The sequence below is a fragment of the Maniola jurtina genome, chromosome 14 (assembly GCF_905333055.1).
Source record: "Maniola jurtina chromosome 14, ilManJurt1.1, whole genome shotgun sequence".
NCBI lineage: Eukaryota > Metazoa > Arthropoda > Insecta > Lepidoptera > Nymphalidae > Maniola > Maniola jurtina.
This window is the reverse complement of record NC_060042.1, coordinates 1740699-1765738: the sequence shown is the minus strand read 5'-3', so window position 1 is coordinate 1765738 and position 25040 is coordinate 1740699. Positions and strand designations below refer to the sequence as shown.

The 25040-nt window shown below is 36.7% G+C and overlaps 1 protein-coding gene and 1 long non-coding RNA gene across 2 annotated transcripts in view; one reads left to right on the top strand and one right to left on the bottom strand.

Annotated features, from left to right (window-relative positions):
• Positions 1-2104: 2104 nt before the first annotated feature.
• On the bottom strand, positions 2105-12346 carry LOC123871638. Its single transcript, XR_006797303.1, has 2 exons — positions 12145-12346; positions 2105-2245 (listed from the first exon to the last, which is right to left on the bottom strand). It is a non-coding gene; the product is annotated as an uncharacterized LOC123871638 (long non-coding RNA).
• A 3026-nt stretch (positions 12347-15372) lies between these two features.
• The window catches only part of LOC123871606 (guanylate cyclase 32E-like), a 60835-nt gene continuing 51167 nt past the window's right edge, over positions 15373-25040 (top strand). The window contains exon 1 of the mRNA XM_045915501.1: positions 15373-15620. Coding sequence (XP_045771457.1) covers positions 15444-15620 — 177 coding nt within the window. The 5' untranslated portion in view covers positions 15373-15443. The remainder of the gene's footprint in view (positions 15621-25040) is intronic.

Sequence of the window (25040 nt, the reverse complement as noted above, 5' to 3'; positions counted from 1 at the left end):
TTATTTTACACTTGTAGTACTTATTATGTTCCTTCCTTTAGATTGTCTATTACTATTAGGTTACCCAAGCTTTCTTATCACATGAGTGGGCAATTTAAACGCTGCTTTTCTAAGTCGCCACTGCAAACGACACCAATATAATATAGTTTCGAACGAGACAAGCAATTGCTGTTAACGATTCCCTTGCGTCTTTCTCTTTAGATTAGTAGTCTTGAGAGTTCACACTATAATTAAGAAACATTCATTCGATTTTCTAATATAAAGGGACAATATTAACCTACTTGAGTGCTTAACCTTGCTTAACTTTACCACTGAACCGCAAGACATCGGGCGAGTTTCCATCCTTATGTCGTCATCATTCCATCTACACGCACAAAACGTTTTGCGTCCATCATTCCTCATACGAATGGCTAAGATTTGTCTACTCTTTCGCGATCTGTGTTTTCTACCAATCCATACTTCCATACTAATATTATAAATGCGAAAGTGTGTCTGTCTGTCTGTCTGTCTGCTACGCTTTTAAGGGTCAACCGCTGAACCGGTTTTAATGAAATTTTATACAGACTTATGATACATTCCGGGGAAGAACATATGCTACTTTTTATCCCGGAAAGTCAAAGAGTTCCCGCGGGATTCCTAAAGACCCATCCACTTAACCGATTTGTATGAAATTTCGTACCGAAGTAGCTTGCGTCCCTGTAATCGAAATAGGCAACTTTTTATCCCGGAAAATCAAACAGTTTCCACGAGATCTATAAAAATCTAAACCCACACGGACGAAGTCGCGGGCATCCTCTAGTATGTGTATATTTTAAACAAGAGTGAATATGCATCTTCTAGGTAAACGCGTCCCATCTTACTCGTAGGTCACATCATCACTTCCTATCTGGTTTGACTGTTGTCAAACGTGTGCCTTTAATGAATAAAAAACCCGATCTTAACCTGCATTTAAGTAACACTTAGCTGTAACTTAAGTAGTGCACGAGTTTAGAGCAACTACCTACCTACCTACCTTATACCTACTTGCAACGTCATGGTAGGCGCTACGTCTACGCTGACGTGCTGCATACGCGTTTGGTGTGTCCCAGCTTTAAAATTCAAAATTTAAAAACCCCCGACACAAAACTCTCTAAAAAATAAATAAATTTCAAACAGCTGCACCGATTTTCTTGGATAATAGCTAAGAACATTCTCGATCAAGCCAATTTCAAACAAAAAAACTAAATTAAAATTGGTTCATTCGTTTAGGCGCTACGATGCCCGCGATACACAAACACACAGATACACAGATACACACGTCAAACTTATAACACCCGTCTTTTTGGATCGGGGGTTAAAAACTGTAACTTCAAATCTTGTAAACGAAAATAGAGCTTTTAGTTTTATGACGACCAAACGACGTTCAATCTAGGGGTGGTAAAGCAGTTTTATGGTCGATGTTACATGAGCGAACTTAACAGAGCTCTCTCCGTCACTTACTCCATACAATCGTAGCCCCAATTTTATTTGAATATTAAGCAACCAAAGTCCATGAAATTTTGCACACATATTCTAGAAACTAATATCTGTGCCTGTGGTGTTTTAGATTTTTCTAAAAATATGTAGTTTTAAAATTACAGAGGCTCAAAGATTTGTATTTGAATTTTTAAGACCGCGTAACTTTGAAACCGAATATTTTAACAGAAATCTGGAAAAACCACAGAAATTTCATGGACTTTGGTTGCTTAATATCCAAAGTAAATTGGAACTACGATTGTATGGAGTAAGTGACGGAGAGAGTCCTCTTAACAGTTAGGTAAGGTCAAGTGGGGTAAGAGAAACATACTTTACTGGTTTGTGAACATTTTGGCCTTCAGCTATCAAAATTATACATTTATTTCGATATTAATTGAAACAAACCTTCGCTTTTGAAATATACTAACATTTTTTTTGATACAGAACTAGATTGTTCGTATAATTATGGCACAATTTAGCAACAAAGCTAGGTCATAAAAATGTTCCTCTTACCCGAGATTTGGGGTAAGAGGAACACTCGATACTTTTAAGTAATAACTCGTGTTTTTAAGTGTTTATATAGCATGTATTAAATTATTTTTTGAGTTAAGGGAATGAAAACCTTACCTCGTTTAAAATAAGGTCTTATTTAGGCTGACACCATACAAAAACGAAATTTGGGGTAACAGGAACATATAGGTAAGGTCAGAGGTGCTAAACTTTTTCTGGTATTAAATGAACGTATTAAAAACTAGTGTAACGCCACGCCGCCTCAGCCAATCGCAACGCGCCAACGCCAACCAGACTATCCGAGTCAAGCCAAGCTGGCCAATCACCGCCTGTTACAGCCGATAACCGCCAAGACGGCCAATCATAGCCTACTGCCGCCATGACAGCCAATCAACGCCAGCGCCATTGACAGCCGAACGCAACTCCGCCACCACTGCCGAATCCCTTCGGTGGGGATAACGCCATATAAAGCTATGCGAGCTCATTTTTAGGATTATTGTTCTATCGTACGCATTGTAAGCTGAAACTATGTCCATTTGTGTAAACAAGTGTAAATTATATGAATAGTAACAAAGTAACAATAGTAATAAAGAAATGAGTGATTTGTATTAGTGTGTTTAGTGAAGTGATATAATAAATTTGGGCGATTATACTGATTTGCTCTTTTTATTTAAACCCACTGTTTCATCTCAGAAGTGGGATTAATAAAGAAAGTTATGATGCATAATCGCGCCAATTAACGAGTCGGCAAAGACATGCCATCTACTTTGTTCATCCGCAAGGATGAAACGAATCATCGTGTAAAAATCAAGCGACAATGAAGATCGTCCACTTCTGGGGCCCGGAAGGTCCTTAGAAGAGTTTTGAACCGGAGGTACATTCATCTGCAGCGTGCATAGTTTCTACGCCCGATGGCAACCTACCCTCAACTTCTACGCGTAATAACTGAGGTATGATCCATCCATTATTCCATTTCAAATAATCCCGTTTTTAATGATATTGATGCATAGTGTAATGAGGTTGATCGTGTTTGTAACCTCTACTGATGAGATGACCGTGAAAGGTTAATATTGCTAACACCCTGTTTGAGGTTATGAAATTAGTATTAGAGCACGCGGGTTATGATAGGTGGTCATTATGCGCTCGCGGATAGTGAATGGTTTGAGTGATAGCTGAAGATAAATATAACTATAATTTGTGGCATATCTGACCGTCAAATAAAGGTTTAGGTTTAAAGATGTTTAATTCTCATAAAAACAAAAAAATCATTTACATAAGAACTTAATTCTAAAGACTCGTCTACACGGGTCCGCAACGCTGGCGCGGGGGTCGAAGGGTATGCGGGCGGAGGTCACTGGCTAGAAAAATAGACGGTCGCTCTATTCTCGCCAGCGTTGGCAGCCAGCGCTGGCTTGGCTTGAAAAACTGTTTACACAAGGCCAATACCGAGCCAGCACTGGCTGCCAGTCTTATTGGCAGCCAGTGTTGGCTCCGTGTAAACTATGCTTAAGAAAATAAAGTTTACAATATTCGCCATTTAATTAAGTACTCATTCAGCGCATTTGTTGAAGTAATTCGCATTACTCATAGTGTGAGCAGCTAATTCAGTTTTAAATGGATTGAATGAGTGTACATTTTTTTATGTGTGCAGGTATTTTGATGTACAGTTTAGCTCCTTCATAGGTAAGGGTTTTTCTGCCATAAATTGTTCTAATTTTGGGTAAGGCAAGGTAACTAGCTCGACGAGTTTTAGTTTTAATTTTTGTAAATGTGATATTTGTGTGTATTGTTTTATTTATAGTTTTCCTAACAAAAATACACGTATTATACTATATATAGCTCGATTACCACTGACTCACTGACTCACTCATTGACATAATTGTTCTCCTAGAAAGAGACGGAAAATGATATAATGATGTAGGGGAGTTGTATTCGGTTTCGGGAACCCTCTGGGGAAAAATTATGACATTTCAGAAAAACAAGATGGCGGCCGAGGTGATTTTTGCAGCTCCGTTGTTTTCCAACCGATTTCATCGAATTTTACAATCTTTAAAGAAAGTAGTAAACGGTTAATAGAAAATGTGAAAAAAATTGGAAAAACAAGATGGCGGCCGAACCGTAGCGTTTTGAAAATTTTGAATTTTCGACCCCGAACCGCGGCGCCACAGATCCGAGACGGGGTAGTCGAGAATAATTATTTTTTCACGTTTCGCCCACGATTATCCTGTATTTTGACAGAACGGGAGTGGTTTTTAAAAATTCAAGATGGCGGCTGTCATGGCGGCCGTTTTGTTCGAGGTACGAAAAAACGCAATTTTAAAAGTTAAATATCTCAAAGTTGGCAACATCGGAGCGATTCGGCTTCTATGAAGCGATTGTACGTACAGCTTCGAGGTATAGATTAGAGGAAAAAAATTACCCCATTTTTAGGGAAATTTCGAGATTTTCGGGAAATTGTAAAAAATCGAAATACGGACTTTTCGCAAAATCCGAGTATGAGCGATTGTGTGTTTTGATAGTACAAATGACATTTGGGTATTTTTGTCGCCAGAGACTGGCAACACTGGAATTTATCAAAGAAAAAGTGATTTTCGACGTGGTCTTTTTTCAGGGGCGATCGTTTCGCGTGGGTGCGAGCGAGATGAGAAATTGAAACGTCATCGGGAGCGGTATATCCTGTAGTTATTGAAAAAGTTGTACAACGATGTAATTTATTTCTGCAAAACGAGTTGGCGGCCATTTTGTAATTTTTTTGAATTTTTCGAAATTTTGATCACGTTTTTGAGGCAGTTGGCAACATTTTGGAAAGTCAATATGTATGAATCGATTGTGTATCTCGGCTGGCAGTATGGAGATGTGCAACCGGTGTTGCCACTTTTGGGGAGATTTTCGAGATTTTCAACTAAGAAACTCCTGTAAAATTTTGTATGAAAAATTTTTTTTTCACTGATGGTGTCGTATAGAAAACAAAAACTTAGTAAGCCAAAATTATAGAGAGCGCTGATGATTGAGGATATCGGAGACGGGTGAAGGGCCCGCTTAAGGTATTGAAGATAGGTGGGGGGTGCTCGAGCAAATGTCATTCATGACGTCATCCAATTGCCAAAAAGCTGAAAAAAAATTCAAAATGGCGAAGAAAAGATGGCCGCCATACAAATTTCGCCGGCGTCCAGCTCGGAGGGTATAAAAGATGGAGGTGCGGTTTCTTGGCAAAAGAGGATCAGGATCCAAAGGTCTACTCGATGAATAGAAAAAAAATTCAAAATGGCGGAATTTATTTTTACATACATTTTGTATGGCGAATATTGAATGTCTCATTCTCCTAGAAAGAGACGGAAAACGATACGATAATGTAGGGGAGATATGTTTTGAAGCGCGATATGAGTAGGGAAAAATTATGACATTTCAGAAAAACAAGATGGCGGCCTATATGATTTTTGCAACTCTTTTGTTTTCCAACCGATTTCGTTGAAACTCGCAATCTTTGAAGAATGTAGTAAACGATTAATAGAAAAAGTGGAAAATTTTGGAAAAACAAGATGGCCGCCGTACAAATTTCGTCGGTGTCTATCTCGGAGGCTATAAAAGATGGAAGAGTGGTTTCTTGGCAAAAGATGATCAGGGTCCGAAGGTCTACTCGGTGGAACAAACTCTGCATGCTCGCGGACCACTTTAGTGGTCCGCGCACCCACGCACCCTACTTTATTACCCTCAACTACCCCGTTTTTACAAAAAATGATATGGATGTCGTTTTCAGAGTTTTCCAGGGTGCTGATTTTGATAAAGACATTTATTTTGAAATCCAAGATGGCGGACATGCCTTTTTTAAGAAAAAAATCGATATGGGTGTCGTTTTATGGTGTTTTCGCGGTGAATTTTGCATCTTAATAACTCGATTCGGTTTATGTTCGGTTTCGGGAACCCTCTGGGGAAAAATTATGACATTTCAGAAAAACAAGATGGCGGCCGAGGTGATTTTTGCAGCTCCGTTGTTTTCCAACCGATTTCGTTGAGTTTTGCAATCTTTAAAGAAAGTAGTAAACGGTTAATAGAAAATGTAGAAAAAATTAGAAAAACAAGATGGCGGCCGAGCCGCAGCGTTTTGAAAATTTTGATTTTTCGACCCCGAACCGCGGCGCCACAGATCCGAGACGGGGTAATCGAGGATAATATTTTTTTTTGGTTTCGCCGACGATTATCCTCTATTTTGACAAAATGGGAGTGGTTTTTAAAAATTCAAGATGGCGGCTGTCGTGGTGGCCATTATGTTAGAGGTACGAAAAAACGCAATTTTGAAAGTTAAATATCTCAAAGTTGGCAACATCGGACCGTTTTGGTTTCCATGAAGCGATTGTACGTATAGGCTCGAGGTATAGATTGGAGGAAAAAAATTACCCCATTTTTAGGGAAATTTCAAGATTTTCGGGAAATTGTAAAAAATCGAAATACGCACTTTTTGCAAAATCCGAGTATGAGTGATTACGTGTTTTGCTCGTACAAATGACATTTGGGTATTTTTGTCACCGGAGACTGGCAACACTGGAATTTATCAAAGTAAAAGTGATTTTCGACACGGTCTTTTTCACGGTATCCCCTTTCGTGTGGGTGCGAGCGAGAGGAAAGATTGAAACGTCATCGGGCGCGGTATATCCTGTAGTTTATAGGAAAATTATGAAACCGTGTAAAATCTTTCTGTGAAACGAGTTGGCGGCCATTTTGTATTTTTTTTCATTTTTCGAAATTTTGATCACGTTTTTGAGGCAGTTGGCAACATTTTGGAAAGTCAATATGTATGAATCGATTGTGTATCTCGGCTGGCAGTATGGAGATATGTAACCGGTGTTGCCACTTTTGGGGAGATTTTCGAGATTTTCAACTAAGAAACTCCTGTAAAATTTTGTATGAAAAATTTTTTTTTCACTGATGGGGTCGTATAGAAAACAAAAACTTAGTAAGCCAAAATTATGGAGAGAGCTGATGATTGAGGGTTTCGGAGACGGGTGGAGGGCCCGCTTAAGGTATTGAAGATAGGTGGGGGGTGCTCGAGCAAATGTCATTCATGACGTCATCCAATTGCCAAAAAGCTGAAAAAAAATTCAAAATGGCGAAGAAAAGATGGCTGCCATACAAATTTCGCCGGTGTCCAGCTCGGAGGGTATAAAAGATGGAAGTGTAGTTTCTTGGCAAAAGAGAATCAAGATCCGAAGGTCTACTCGATGAATAGAAAAAAAATTCAAAATGGCGGAATTTATTTTTACATACATTTTGTATGGCGAATATTGAATGTCTCATCCTCCTAGAAAGAGACAGAAGACGATACATTGATGTATGGGAGATATGTTCGGATGCGCGATATGAGTAGGGAAAAATTATGACATTTCAGAAAAACAAGATGGCGGTCTATATGATTTTTGCAACTCTTTTGTTTTCCAACCGATTTCGTTGAAACTCGCAATCTTTGAAGAATGTAGTAAACGATTAATAGAAAAAGTGGAAAATTTTGGAAAAACAAGATGGCCGCCGTACAAATTTCGTCGGTGTCTATCTCGGAGGCTATAAAAGATGGAAGAGTGGTTTTTTGGCAAAAGATGATCAGGGTCCGAAGGTCTACTCGGTGGAACAAACTCTGCATGCTCGCGGACCACTTTAGTGGTCCGCGCACCCACGCACCCTACTTTATTAACCTCAACTACCCCGTTTTTATAAAAAATGATATGGATGTCGTTTTCAGAGTTTTCCAGGGTGCTCATTTTGATAACGACATTTATTTTGAAATCCAAGATGGCGGACATGCATTTTTTAAGAAAAAAAATCGATATGGGTGTCTTTTTATGGTGAATTTCGGGGTGAATTATGTATCTTAATAAATCAATTTGGTTTTATATAATAAAAAAAGTTAACCTTACCACGTCACGCGAGCTGCTTTAGCAGCTCGCGCACCGAGCAAAACACTAGTTGTATATATATAACTGATAAAATAATGGCGGTGAATACTAATGCTAAAATTGCAACCGATTGATTTAGTCAACTTTTTATCGAATCAGGTAAAAACCCGCTCAACCATCCACTTTTCACGTTGCATCTCGCCGATGATACCCGCAATTTGAATTCGCAGTTTAATTCTAGAAAACGTACTTAGTGGGTTAGTAGTAGTGCTTTCTAGTATGTGGAAATTATGACCAAGTGCTACCGGTACGAAAAAGTTAACAAGTAATTCAATAAGTTAAATAATAAAAAAATAAAAACTCCCGACTGCAGTTTGCGCTGCATATTTTTCGGCTCTTACATTAAATCGTATAAAATCCACCACATTGATTGTTTAAAGAATTTCATATATCCATTGACACACACGCCATCAAGACGAATGACGTATCATTTATCAAAATCGGTTAAAATTGTTGAGTAGTTATGAACTGACACAAATACATACTGATCAGGAATTAATTAAAAAAAAAGATCTAGTATATCGGATGGTAACAATAGTTCTCAGACTACCCGCAAATTTCAACCAGAGGTTTTCAAGAAACAAGCTCTGACGCTATTAGTGTTTTTATTTGCACAAGGCTCAGTTATAGTATAAGGTTCTATAAACCTTTAAGGTTATTTTTTTCGCGTCGTCGGTGATATTCCCGCTGCAGTCATACAGACAACACGGGGTACGTGTGGGGTACCTGTAAATTATTTTTAAGGGTACAATAATATCATTTTCGTCAGAATCGGTTGATGAACACTTTCAGTGTGCTCAAACCCAGTTTTGCATATAGCATGGCGATCGCAATTTGAATGTAAAATCGAATTGTTTTATGATGTTCACTTTTGAGTTTCTTGTGAAATTGATTTTCATGTGGTTATAATATGATTGTTATGTAATATGAATATAGATCTTCATAATTGGGGCAGACGTACTTTATAAATCGACTGGGAGCTACTTATAGTCAAACAATAATATTGTGTTTATCTTTCTTTTCTCGGAATTTTTGGTGAGTTCGTGAAGTGCAAACGTCATCGCCTACGATGGTCACCACTGATGCTTTGCTGTGTGCTGTGTGCCTGATGCCGAGCGCGTCACTGCGAGGCACCACATCGTGGCGCGCTAACGATGCAGGGTTGCAGCCAATGGGTATCTATAAGCCGCCGCATTGTTGTCTATTTGGGGTGACATAAGCGCTGTTAAGCGTTTATGCTGTATGGTATGACTGTTCTTTTATATTTACTAAAAGTTAGTGTTTATGAAGTCTGTACGTGTTGTAACTTGTAGTTTAAATCACATTCTTTGAATGATTGAGAGCATAGTAAGTAGATCTTACTCACGGCTTTGGAACTGTCTCGTATAATATACAAGCCAGTGGCACAGCGTATGAGTAAATACAAATAGGTAGTGTAATGTAGGCAGAATTGGGCACTTGGAGGAGACGTAATAATAACTATTACCAGTTAGATATCCTTATGATTTTGATAATGCTTTTGTCATTTTAGAAAAAAAGTAGTGCTTGTAGGCAGCATGTATGTTACGTACTTTTGCCAACAAGCTTTCAATCGAGTCAATTTCATCATTCTACCTTAAGATTGTCGGTCCAATCATAATGTAAGTAGAAAGTTCAAGTGGCACTTTTAATTATGACCATGATATAGCTTTGTGCCGTTCATTGTTAGTCAGGTGGACCGGACGTACCGTAAGAATTTTCACTAAGCCGACTAGACTGGCGTTTTACATAATATCTTGAGTTCAGTTGGTGTTAGTATGCCTGCCTGGTTATGTAGCTTACATAGTAGGGAATAGGAATGGAATAGGAAACTGTTATTTGACTGATGATCCTGTATTACCTAAATTCAATCGTGAACTGTTTTCGGAATTACATAGATGCCGAAGTGAAGACAGTAGCCAAGTCTTACTTTCTGCAGCCAAGTCTTACTTTCTGCAGCCAAGTCTTACTTTCTGCAGCCAGGTCTTACTTTCTGCAGCCAGGTCTTACTTTCTGCAGCCAGGTCTTACTTTCTGCAGCCAAGTCTTACTTTCTGCAGCCAAGTCTTACTTTCTGCAGCCAGGTCTTACTTTCTGCAGCCAGGTCTTACTTTCTGCAGCCAGGTCTTACTTTCTGCAGCCAGGTCTTACTTTCTGCAGCCAGGTCTTACTTTCTGCAGCCAGGTCTTACTTTCTGCAGCCAGGTCTTACTTTCTGCAGCCAGGTCTTACTTTCTGCAGCCAGGTCTTACTTTCTGCAGCCAGGTCTTACTTTCGGTAGCCAAGTCTTACTTTCGGTAGCCAAGTTTTACTTTCGGTAGCCAAGTTTTACTTTCGGTAGCCAAGTTTTACTTTCGGTAGCCAAGTTTTACTTTCGGTAGCCAAGTTTTACTTTCGGTAGCCAAGTTTTACTTTCGGTAGCCAATTTTTACTTTCGGTAGCCAATTTTTACTTTCGAAAGCCAAGTTTTACTTTCGATAGGAGTACTTTCATCTCGTTGCTCGTTGAGAGATCTCCCTGCAAGGATTTAAGTGAGATTCCTTTTCAAGTCAGAGTAATAGCATTCACAGCTTCACGAGAAGCTATTTACAAGCTATTTTCCTTTCTACAAGCCAGTCTGTTGACGGTTTTTCTTTCAAAAATGTCTCTAAAGTAAAACGTGGAAAAACAGTACAACTGAAAACGATAATAATTTATAAATTAAATAATGTTCTTTTGTTTCGTCTTGGTTTTAAAGTAGATAAGATTGCAGTTTAGATCACAGACCAATGGCATTGGATTAGAATTTTGTAGAGTTCATACTGACCACATTTTGTAAAACCATTTTGTAAGACAGCGAAAGGATATCGCTCATCAGTAGAGTAGGTACAATTTGATTATTACAGATGCTTTTGCAAAATTTGTTATTAGCCGAAAACGATCAGTTTCGTAGAATATTATACATAATTTGCCTTATTTGGACATCCTAGTAAACTTATAAAGTGAGCATAAGAATGCTTTTACTAGTAGACATTTTAGAGTTTCCGAGTGTCGACTGATTAATAGTTAGGTATGTTTTGACCTCCATGATACTACCACGAGTCAAGTGCCTAGTCAAGCCAATCCAAGCACTAACCAGACCATGTTAAACACGTTGTGCCACAAGTCCTAGCGAAACTGCGAATAAAATGATTGGACAAACTGTTAACTGATATTATTTGGACTACTGACAATACTCTCAATGAATGTGATATCCATAATTTGGTATTTACCTAGGTCACGATGCCATGTTACTATTAATGTAAAATTAGCGAACTCGGGATGGTTATGCGTAACAAGGCAAATGCTCGGTAAAGGATAGCAAGCGATAGGATAAAGCTAACTAGATAATGTAACTGACAAAATTAATATTTCATTTAATTATAACAAAGGAATTTAGTTATTTAGTGGCAAGTTCCCACAAGCATTGCGATAGAAGTAAACACTGATAGCATTTACTCAGGTTCATTTTCGTAACCAAGCTGGTAGGCATTAAGAGAACTCGAAGTGTTAAGGGGTTTCGAGGCTACGAAGCTTGTACATGCCTGAGCAGACTCTTTAAAGCCATATCACAGCGCCTACGGCTCTTATATCCAACAGTGCTAACTGTTCCGATAAATAACTTGAAACCGAAGACCTTGTTGAGCTATTGTCTACCAGAAAGCTAACCAAGCATTTTCCCATTGCGGGAGCAATTCATTGTTTCAGGACGGCCGAATGTAACGCCACGCCGCCTCAGCCAATCGCAACGCGCCAACGCCAACCAGACTATCCGAGTCAAGCCAAGCTGGCCAATCACCGCCTGTTACAGCCGATAACCGCCAAGACGGCCAATCATAGCCTACTGCCGCCATGACAGCCAATCAACGCCAGCGCCATTGACAGCCGAACGCAACTCCGCCACCACTGCCGAATCCCTTCGGTGGGGATAACGCCATATAAAGCTATGCGAGCTCATTTTTAGGATTATTGTTCTATCGTACGCATTGTAAGCTGAAACTATGTCCATTTGTGTAAACAAGTGTAAATTATATGAATAGTAACAAAGTAACAATAGTAATAAAGAAATGAGTGATTTGTATTAGTGTGTTTAGTGAAGTGATATAATAAATTTGGGCGATTATACTGATTTGCTCTTTTTATTTAAACCCACTGTTTCACTAGCTTTCCGCCCGCGACTTCGTCCGCGTTTTGGTTATATCGCGCTTGGCACAATTTTTCAAAACATGAACCCCCTTTAGTGTCCCGTGATCGGTTAAAATGAAGCCTATGCCCTAGCCCCGGGTGTCAAGCTACCTACCTTCCAAATTTATTAAGATTGGTTCAGTGGTTTAGGCGTGGAAATGCAACAGACAGACAGACAGACATACAGACAGACAGACAGACACAGAAAGACAGACTTTTGCATTTATAATATTGGTCGGAATAGTTGGGATAGAAATGTATTCTAAAAACAGATATGGTTTTAGTAAATTTCTTTACTTAATTACAATTTAAAAAATTAACTCGTAAGAAACAAAACAAACTTCTAACAATTTTGAACTTTTCTCACTTTGGCCTATACGCGTAATTGTAAACAACAATGTATCACAACAAAAATACTGTCACAAACAATAACATTCGTAGTGAAATATAAACTATAACATAATGTTTTGAAATATAACTATAACATAATGTTTTGAGGCTGCATAACCTGACAAAGCGCCACTTTTAACGGCCCTAACTGCTTCTAATAGTTTTTCTTTCGGGTAAGAACTTCTATCGGTCTTTTTTTCGTAAGCTCGAGGCATTTTGCTTTTTCTGTAACAAATAAACAGTTAAACAAATCATGGCTATTTACGGAACGTGTTATACCGGCTGACTTTTTAAGTCCTGGCCAAAATTTGTAGGATAAACCTTAACCTTTTGTATGGGACCAACTTTCGTACTCGAAAAAAAAAATCTACTAAGTATTTCATACATTTTGGTCACAGCTGATCGATACTTTAGTATGGAACAGCTGACTTTTTATTTAGAAAAAGTTGTTCATATTCATAGGTAGGTTTATCCTACAAATCTTGGCCAGTACTTAAAAGTCAGCCGGTATTTTAGCGGTATTTTAAAAATGTTTGTTACCCCCTGAAACCGGGAAAGAGGAACATATGTTTCTCTTAACCTAGTACAGCCGTTCCTCTTTCCCAGCTTGCCATTTTGAAGGTTATGTTTTTATTGACATCGAAAAAGCACTAAAAACACACACTACAAACAATACAATACGTAGAAAATAAAGATTAAACGTAATAATTACACTTACCATAGCAATCAACCGCAAAACTGATGTTTTTAATATTTTAATAACACAAACAAGGAACGCCGCTAGGTCTTGGGTTTTTTAGTTTGACAACTGATTTTTTTTTCTCTCTTTTACTCGCTTATCTGCCGTGTTGTAGCGCAATCTATCCAAGAATATATGAACTACGCCTAATACTGTTATATCAACGTAGTGACCATAGAGCTCGCTGTTATAGTTTTCTTTTTACTAGTTACAGTTTCTCTTCCCCCCGCGTCCCTCTTACCCCACCTGACCTTATATCAAAGTACAGTTGAAGCCACAAACTCTAGAAACAAGATTTTGCGTATCGATTCTCTTTATAAAGAAGACCTTTACGAAGAAAGGGTTTTCAGAAATCTAGCGAGGTCGGACCGGTCAGATTCAATTTAGAATTTACATACATATCTACTTAAGTAGCTTGCTCGATGATATCTAACTTTGTGAAAATTATTTTTGAGGCTAGGCTAGGTTCTATTTTATGTTGTGTTTTGTGTTATTTACACCTACTTTAAATGACAACAAGTGTAAATTAAAAATTTATAACACCCCCGACAAGTGAAAGTTACCTACAGTAACTAGAAAAGAGCTGATGACTTTCAAACGACTGAACCGATTTTCTTGGATTATAGCTAAGAACACTCTCGATCAAGCCATTTTTAAACCAAAAAAACTAAATTAAAATCGGTTCATTAGTTTAGGAGCTACGATGCCACAGGTAAATACACAGATACACACGTCAAACTTATAACACCCCCCTTTTTGGTCAGGTGTTAAAAACTAACTTAGTTTAGCATAGAATAATTAGTTAACTACCAAATACAGACCTGTGTTAGTATTATTTTAATTGAGAGAACGACTCTCTGGTCATATCATATCATATTTGGTATCAAGCTGTAAGCATCGCAAGGATCTGTAATAAAATAGAATAAAATATCTCTGGTTTGATATTAATTGAGTTTATTGCGGGTGGCAATATTTAAATATCAATTATTTATCTTGTTAACAACAAGATAATGCCAGAGATTTGTTCTACGAGGATTTAGTTTTTTTTAATCCCGTGGGAATTGTTTGGGCCATGAAAAGGTGACACACACATTCACCTTTATATTACTTCTTAGTATTTATTATTAATAATGGTGGTTCGTAAAACATTCAACGCCTTCTGGATCGAGGTTTACAATTGTTAAATGATTTTACTTAAAGGATCTTCTTAACGGTTCGTAAGCATGATCTTTGTTTGAAATATTTACTTGGGACGGGAACCTTGGATTATTATTGACTAGGTGTAATTAAAATGAGCTTTATTTGAGAGGGCATCCATTTAAAATATTAATTAAAACTTAAGTGCGTTCTGATCTTCGAATGATATACAGCGTGTTTTACAAATCATAATGTAATATGACAAAATATGAGGTAATAGTGCCAAATAGTCCATAGATTCTTTCGTTTTCTCTGCTACTTGAAAATCATTAAAACGGTCCTTCGTTTCAGAAGTTTTTAAAAGTTCGTTTCCACGATCATCTGTTTGTAGGGTTGTCACATTGGACGTTTAAACAAATTCTTTAAATCCTCATATCTTCTACAGTATGATACTACGAGACTCATTTTTTGGTACATTTACACATCAGTCCTAACCATAGCTTACTGGGATGTTTCATTTTTAAAGTATTGAAGTTGATTTTATTTTTGTTACAGGAACATCGAGAAGCTATGATATGTTTCAATAAGAATTGAATTAAAAATGGCGACGAAACTAATACCATTTTTGATGTTATTAATATTAGTTTATGATATATGCACAAAATGTGTGAATAAAGACATGTTGAAACATAAAGAACCTAACAACAGTAGTGATGCAAAAAATTCTACGAGAATTGAATCGAAAGAAGTTATCAAAACTAATGATGCACAAAATGATTTTCAAAGAATTGATTTGATAGAACAGATCGATTGCAAAGACAACTCAACTAACGAATTACATAAAAAAGCTATCGATAGTCCGGGAAGTAAATATACATTCGATATTGGCGATTCACAAAGTAAATTCAATCATAAGAAGTGCGAACTATTGAATATCACGCAAGATGAACCTATTTCAACGAAGGGAGCCGATTCAATTTACATAAGTAATATTTACTCGAGTGAAACGATGAACCTCATTGAGGATAAGGTTTCTATGGATGATCTGGAAGTAGGTGGGATCAGTTTGTTCGATCTGGTGCGCTCTAGCTGTGGTAGTGCGGACATCTGTCCCAGTTTTCGTGGGAATTGGAGTGAGACTAATACTATTACGATTGGATTTCTCGGCGCTTATGGATGGAGTCAGGTGAGAGACTTATACTTTTTTACCCGACTGCGGCGAAGACCAAATAGGGGTTATTTATTTATTTAAACATCTTCATTGCTTAATACTATGACAAAGAATAATACAGGATGGACTTAAAAACAAAGGGCGACCTTATCTCTATAGGGTTATGTGTTTGACCTGTATGCATGTCCGTTCTTATGTCCGCTCATAACTAACCAACGACTCAATCTATTTTGATAAATGATACGTCATTAGACTCGTTTTGATGACACGAGTGTTACTAGGTAATAATTCTTTAGAGAATGGTGGATTTTATGCGCTTTAACGTGCGGGTTGATTAGAATACAGTGCGAACCACTGTTGAGTTTTTTTGAAAAACTTTTAAATAACTTTTTATTTTATTGCATGATAGGCTTGCGCTAAGTGACAATCATGCTTAGTTAAAAGCAATGATGAGGTCTAAGTTGGAGTGCACTTGGCTAGAAGATATCTTACCACTTTTGTCTTGAACGTATTTAGGTTATAAATAAAATAAATAAAGGTTTATCTAGCTCAATTACAGAATCACACAAAAAAAAACAAGAATAAAAATAAAGATACAATTAAACTTAAAACTAGAAAATACTATTAAACTATTGTTGTGTCTGTGAGCTAAAAGGGCTCTGCCTCAGCAAGATGCTGCAGTATTTGCAGTATTTTATACCATGCAGGAAACACAGATGTCGGAAGGGCATTCCACACCTTAGCGGTTCGTATCAGAAACGTTTTCAAACGAGTAGAGTGGATGTTGACCATATAAGGTTGCCAACGTTAAAGCTAGTGATATTTTAGTTATTTTAAAAACTACGTCACGTAACTCCGATTAGTTAGATAGAGGTGCATGTCCGGGATCGAACCTTGGATCTCCTGAATGGGAGGCCGACGCGACGTCTTAACCACTGGACTATCACCGCTATTTTTATCTTCGCGACTATAAACAACTCATTTCCGAGTAATACAAAATGGAGATCACAACAATTCCTTTGTAGCTACAGATAATGTTTGTAGAGCTGCGTCGTAGCACACCTACGCCCGCGTCTACGCCGTAGCCGCCGTAGGCGTATCTACGTCGCGGTTTACGATTTTATTACCACAGCCGCTGCGGCATAAAAACTTCACGAAACTTTGTAGTTGGGTTATAGCCATAGATACATATCTATGGTTATAGCCTAAAGCTGAAATGCCGGCACATCGCGATTGGCCTAGGCAATTCTTCAATCCTAAGGGATGCGGAGAGCGCATCGACAACAGCCAAAAATTAAACTTCTGCCTGACGAGTTTTGGATCCACCGCAGTCTGCCTGAATTTGTACTTCAAAGTGAAACTTAATTTTACTAATTCGGCTTTGGACCTGTCGTGAAATCCATACTTAATATTATAAATGCTAAAGTGCGTCAGTCAGTCTGTCTGTCTGTCTGTCTGTCTGCTACGTTTTCACGGCCCAACCGTTAAACCGATTTTAATGAAAGGTACAGACTTGGGATACATCCCGGTTAAGGACATAGGCTACCTTTTATCCTGGAAAATTAAAGTGTTCCTATGGGATTTAAAAAAAACCGAAATCCACGCGGGCGAAGTCGCGGGCTATGTACATACATATTATGTCTAGTCATGTATATGTTAACGGGGCTATTCGCTGCCGGCCGATTTCGGTCGTAGGTATCTACGTCGAAGTAGGCAAGTATCCAGCCACTAGCGAGCTTACGTCATGCGCAGTGAGACTCCGACACAAATGGATACAACCCACGCGGCCGAAATTTTGAGGTTTTGCAAGTAATAAGTATAATAATAATTTTTTTTTTTGTAAAAAAATCAGGAGTGAGCAAGCATAGATAGTAATTACCTAACTATAATAAAGACGTAAGATATATAGAAAGTAAGATATAAAGAAAGAAAGTGGCAGCAAAATAGTACGACCTTTATCGTCACGACTCACAACATGGAACTCCGAGTGCTGTTGTAAATTGCACTCTGTTTTTTATATTGCTGATGATTTTGTAATAAAACTCAATTTTGTTTTGAAATTAATAATTTAATGTTAATTTAATAGTTGTGTGTGTTTAATATTGTGATAACATTCCTGACAAATTCTAATACCTAACAGTTAAACTTGGCAAAAATAAATTTTCCATACCCATTGTATGGCGGATTGTAGATGTTGGTGTACTTAATAATTTAGTTGGCGGATTGTTGTGCTTAATAACTCTGTAACACTATCATTGTACCTGCAATCCTGCAATTAATCATTTGTATTTGTATTAAACTACACCCATAGTATGAAAATGTCACATTGACCCAGCGGCCATCTTGGATTTCAAAAATAATACCATATTCGTTCTCAACCACCCCGATAACCTTGAAATGTAACCTATAATGCGAAAGGCTGAGTTTGTTGTGGGCTCTTCTCAGACTTGGGCGCGTTTGGAACCCTCGTAGCTTTAGTTTTAAGTTACGTAATTAATTATCACCACTATATCGTACAAATTTAACAATTTCGACCATCAAAAGGAGTACAATTGTACCTACTTTAAATAAATGATTTTGACTTTGACTTTGAAAGTAACAAATTAGTGCAATAGCCATCTTGGATTTAAAGAACCATCTTGGATTTAAAGAATAATAGCATATCCGTTTTTAGACACCCCGAAAACCTTGAATATGAGGCCCAAAATGTAAAAAATTTTCGGCGGCCATTTTGGATTTCAAAAATAATATGATATTCGTTCTTTGTCACCCCTAAAAAGCTGAAAACGACACCCATAGTGTGAAAATGACAAATTGGAGCGGCGGCCATTTTGGGTTTTTAAAATTATAGCAAATTTTACAGATAACGAAACCGTTTTTTGACGGAATCCTAAAAACCAACCGATAACTAAATGCCAAAATATGTCTCAGCAAATAATTAATTTAATCGACTTAAATCTACTTTTTTTAAACTTGCTATATTTTACTTGTTGTTTTTGCGTGTACGATTTGAAGTTCACGATTCCCGCGTAAAAGTAGAGCTGGCGGCGAGAAGCGTAGTCCCCCTTCGAAGGCCGTCGGCAGAGTGAAAATTCGGCTCGTGCGCTTCCTGTTATATCAGTGAGATTTTGTATCGCAAATCCCCATACGATTTTGTATGGAGAATTTTTGTGGAAATACTTGGAGCGCTTGAATGTTTTTCATTAAATAATGAAAGCACAAAAGTCTAAAATAAGATAGGCCAATAATACTTCAATTTCTTTCATTTGTAAAAAGGATTTTTGTTTCGTGTTTACTGCAGTAGACAAATCATATTTACGGGAACTTTACAAGGCGTTTTGGTTGATTTTTCGTGATTTTAGCAATGTGTTTCAATTTTTCTTTGGATAAATAAGGTATTTTCGTCAAATCCGAAAGGCTCTCAAAGAAGATCAACCTTTTAAACTTGCTACACTATTTTTTGTTTCTCGAAATATTTCTGTTTAATACGTTAAACAAAGGTAATTCGTGAGCATGTTTAGCGTATAAGACCCTTAAGGTTTTAACCCAAAAATATTTTTAGTATTTTTTAAATATCATGACCAGGTATAACATAAGTTAAAAGTTCGTTGCTTTGTTGTGTTTAAACTATACGTAGTGTTGTAAACAACGGTATGTAGTATCCCGATTGTAGTGTTACAATCGGGATACTACATACATTAATTTACAATAAATATTTTTTTTTATAATAATTCAAATAACATGAAATTTATAAGCTAGCCATATCTACTATACATTCTATATTCTATTATTTTACAAATCATGCCCAAATGGTATGATACCAAGAATACTGGCATCATAATACACATTATTCTAAGTTTTTTTAATCGATAGGTATTCACTTCAATTTTAAATTTTGAACTTGATAAAATATTTAAAAAGAATATTAACTCCGTAAAGTAATTTAGAAATCGTTTTCTAAATTGACTTGTTTACCAAGTTAATCTCAACTCTTGGGAATTCTTGCACGGGAAAATTGATGGCGTATTCGCATCGCCTAGAATTATAAAATGAATAAGTAAATAAAACTTTTTTAATTACTTAAAAGAAATGAAATTACCTACTCATGAAAACTAAATATAAATACTAATATTATAAATACGAAAGTGTGTCTGTCTGTCTGTAAGCTTTTCACATCTCAAGAGTTAGCTTACAACCCGGGGAAGGACATAAGCTACTTTTTATCCTTGGAAATCAAAGAGTTCCCACGGGATTCTCAATAAAATAATGTTACTTTTAAATATTTTTTAACCATTTTTTATTTAGCACTTTAAGATTAATTCGTTTTATCTTTTCTTTTTAATGATTTAATGTTCAAAAAGTGTACTTTGAATAAAATATTTGATTATGATTATAAGATATTACTACCTGCCTAATTTCACGATTCTAGATCAACGAGAATTAACCTTCTTTAATTCCTTTTACGGTCTTGACAGTTGAGACAGACAGACTACGAAGTGATCCTATAAAGGTTCCTTTTTTTTCTAGAGATACGGAATCCGAAACTTTCTCTTTTTTCTTCCAACTTTCTCATGAAAACAAAATATGAATCCTAACAAGAATATCCTGCTATAATACACCACCAAGCAACTCCAGTGACAATTTTGCATCTTCATCGCCTGCCTCTCGTTATTGTATTTTTTGTACAGTACGCCTGAAATCAAACCCCGTAGCTTTAGTTTTAAGTTTACGTAATTAATTATCACCACTATATAATCATTTTACAAATCCAACAACTGACTATCAAAAGGACTAAAAGCACAGTTCACGACAGTAATTAGGGAACTTCTAAGAAAACGTCGAGGCTTCGACATTCTTCGTTAGTTAGCATTTGACGCAGGTAGCTCGAGCAGCCTTATATCTTTTGATATTACGTCACCAAAGCCTAATATTTGACATATCGTCGATTCAGAGCCAATCCGAGAGTTCCCTCACTTTAGTTCACTCTAACAATAATGCCTACTTTGAATAAATGATTTGATTTGACATGGATTTGACTTTGACAAAGCAAATGATTCCAAATTCGTGAGATACCTAACGCATCAGAGAGTTCTAATGCCCACCTCCCACGTCTATCATCAGAAACGCTCAATAGTACTATAATTATTATCTATTGTCATGCAAATTACACGTGTCCGCAAAATTTCAACTGAATTAGACAATAATTATTAGAAATAGCCAAAGATTATTATTAACCAATTTTGACCTGTATGCCCAGCTCCATTGTTAGACTCTAAATTTACATCAAATTATGATTAAAACTATAACAATTAGAGAGAATCACTAATAAATTTAATACTGCTAAAATGCTCAAAGGTTTTCTAAAATTAGAATTTAAATTACCAATATTCATAAAATTTGTTTTTTTTTTTTGTACTGGAAAGTTGTAACAATAAAGAGAAAAAGAAAGGAACAGTGGACATGGTTAGCACTTATCTCTATAAAAGATCTCTACCAGTGACCCCTGGCAGTACGACAGATTATAAAGGGAGTTATGGTATATTAAAAAAAACATCATATACAATTTTTAATTAGCTTACATAAACATACATACATATTACATAAATAAATACACTTATACACACACCTTTGAGAACATGATGGAGAACTCTCACGATGTTTTCCTTCACTGTGATATTTAATTACTTAAAACGCGCATAACTCCGAAAAGGACCTTAAAGGTCCGTGCCATGGTTCGAACCCTCAACCTCTGATTAGGAGGCGGACGTCCTAACAACTAATCTATCACAACAGAACTATATCAACGAGGCGTAATGTACTTGTACTATAGAAGTATCATCTATAAAGCTATAAAATATACCACCCACTATAACTTGAAATCGGGCCATTTATATTCCGCGAGGATTGAGAAGAAGAAAACAACATTTAGTTAATTGGATTCCAAAACGGGTTACATGATTACATCTTTGTTATTACGAAGTTTATTACTGCCTCATTGCTCTGGTGCTCTATTCTACAACAGATCATGAGGTCCCGGGTTCGAGTCTCGGATCGGATCAAAAAAAATTATACATCGATGAAAATTATGAGTTTTTCTGTTAACAAATTACTCTCAAAAGTAGTAGACTGCTAATAGCACTATAGGCACCCAAATGGTGAGAGTGAAATTGCTTACAGTGGCGTACGGTGCGGTTGTAGAAAAAGGAGGGTGGAATGAGGTCAAACAGATTCTCAGAGTACTCCCCATTATAAAAGCGAAAGTAAATAAAACATGCTAAATATTGTAAATGCTTTTCAACGTGTTCTAGTGATTTAATAAATAATTTTATAATTACGGCGCTCACTGTATAAAGTGAATAACAAGTACCTATCCTCCAGTTATCACGGTATGTTTGTTTGTTAAATAAACAATTCCTTTGAAAACATGCCTAATCTAATATTTTCCACCTGTGTTTTGGGTTTGTGTCAACACGTTAGTTTACTGTAGTGACTCTTCTAATTACTATATTATAATTATAAATTAAGTTCCCCGCCGCATTGAGGTTGTGTTTGTTTTAAATAAATAAAAAATAAATAAATAAAATAACAAGTGTAAATTGAAAATTTATAACACCCCCGACAAGTGAAGGTTACAGTAACTAGAAAAGAGCTGATAACTTTCAAACGGCTGAACCGATTTTCTTGTATTATAGCTAAGAATACTCTCGATTAAGCCACCTTTCAAACAAAAAAAAAAACTAAATTAAAATCGGTTCATTAGTTTAAGAGCTACAATGTCACAGACAGATACACAGATATACAGAAACATAGATACACAGATACACACGTCAAACTTATAGCACTTTTTGGGTCGGGGGTTAAAAATATGGCTGAAAATTTAAATTTCTCCCTCAGAGCTTGTATAATTTACTAGATAATGCACACGACTTCGTCTACGTGAATATATGTTTAAAATCCCGTGGGAATCAAGGTATTTTACAGGACAAACGTAGATTATGTGTTAATCCAAGAAGTAGGTATAATTTATTTCCATTCCAATTATTGATTAATAATATTCCAAATTATTTGACGATTCAAAAGCACTTGTAAAAGTTTATTTGAATAAAAATCTATTCTATTCTATTCTATTTTATTCTAAACAGTCCAATCCGTCCAGTAGTTTTAGCGTGAAAGAGTAACAAATAACCACACACTCATACAAACTTTCGCTTTATGATATTAGTGTGATTTTTTCAATGGCTCATACGAGTAGACTGGACGAAACTATAAGGTTCCTTGATTTCTTGGTTTTTAATGAAAACAGTTTATTTACCAAGCTTGCTTATCAACCAAGATACCCCAGGCTTAAAGACACATTGCCTCGGTGAATGACACAGATTGACCCGAAATGGGGGGTCATTTTAGAGGACACTGTTTGGCTCCTTCTAATTGGATTCGGGAGCTAACATTTTACAAAATAAGCCTACGAAAGCCTGGGGGTAAACAAAATCGTAGAGAACCTTGAATAATGATTACTTTCGTATTGAAAGTCTGGAGCTGTTTTTTTAGCTTGAACCTTTATTAAAACCGTTTTGTTTGTTGATCTAAAATGACTTTTTAAAATCGAGCTAAAAATACCAGTGGACTTTATGATTAAGTTTTTTTTAAATTGCCTATTTAATATGTATTTACAAATTTTTTTATTTACTTAGTTAAAAAATAGCAATCTTGCCTAGTGGCCTAACCTGGCAGGCAAGATTTACACACTTTACACATTTATAAACCTTAGAAAGATATCTATAAAATCTTGCCTTCATACACATTTTATTACTCGCTCATTTTACGATTTCCAGAATTTATTGGATCATCATTTGAAGGATTGAATGTTATCTGAAAATAGATTACTTTCTTGGATGTAGAAAATAAAGGCAAGTTTATATTGAGACAGTGTTTGCCAACGATTACAGTCAGCAGTGAATGGCGCCAGTTGACCGTGTTGTTTACATATGCAATGACCCGTGGGGCTTTCCACTCGTATAACCAGATATATTGTATTGTGTTCGTGACGAGGCTGAACGTGTTGGCTACACGTTCAGTCGTGTCACAAAATCGGTGGTAATTCAAGAAATGTTTTAAAAAAATCCTATCATTTTTAGGGTTCTGTAATATTCATTCATAGGATCATTCATTCATAGGATCATTTGTTGTCTGTCTGTCTGCCGGTCTGACTGTCCGTCAGTCGTGTCTGTCAAGAAAACCTATAGGGTACTTCCCGTTGACCTAGAATCATGAAAGGCAGGCAGGTAGGTCTTATAGCACAAGTACAGGAATAAATCTGAAAACCGAGAATTGCACTGCAGGCTTTAGACGTAGACTTACACATGCTTTAGACATGACTTGACTACATAGTTCTTCGGTCGGCGTAACAGCGACACTTCGCCAGTTATTGTCTCAATATAAACCTGCCTTAAAGGCATAGGTGTGAAGCAATGTTGAGGAAGTCAGTAAATATTGCGATATTCATGTACCTGTCAATATCATTGATATACATTTTACTAATGCTATTTTTTGTAAAGCGTAGATGGACTACTGTGTTTTACTGACTCCCAAAAAGAAGGAGGTTCTCAATTCAGCCCGTTTTTAGGGTTTCGTACCTTAAAATAAAAAGCGGAACCGTTATAGGATCACTTTATTATCTGTCTGTCCGTCTGACCGTCTGTCTTGTCTGTCAAGAAAATCTTGGAGTACGGAACCCTTGATACGCGAGTCTGACTCACACTTGGCCGGTTTTTCATGTATGCACTACAGTTTCTCCGAGATTTCTGGATAGATTTGTAAAACACTAGTTGTTGTGTTGTTTTGTAACAGAAGGCTATTGAATTGATATATCAGATATTTTAATTTTTTAGTTTAATAACGTAAGCTCCCCACTAAGATTTTCAAAAAAATTCCACCTGAGTAAAGTCAGAGTGGGTAAGCTAATTTTATAATGGAAAATGTACAAGTAATATGTCGGCCGAGTAAAATATATTGAGACTGTGGCGTCAAGATACTTTCACGAGATTTATTGATCGCTTGAAGTTTGAAACTTGTGTAAGGAAAATTTTGGTTAGAAATATTATAAAAGACGTATTAAGTATATAATGTATTACTTTGATGCCCACAACTTCATACAAACACGTTCAGTGTTTTAAAAACATTTAGTTGAAAAGTCTGGGTCTTCAGGCCTTTCAAAATTGGTAACTTAACAGGGCTCTCTCCGTCACTCGTTTAATACAATCGTAGTTCCAATTTCATTTGAATATTAAGCAACCAAAGACACAGATATTAGTTTCTAGAATATGTCTGCAAAATTTCATGGACTTTGGTTGCTTAATATTCAAATGAAATTGGAACTACGATTGTATGAAACGAGTGACGGAGAGAGCCCTCTTAAGGCACGAAAAAACTGAGCTG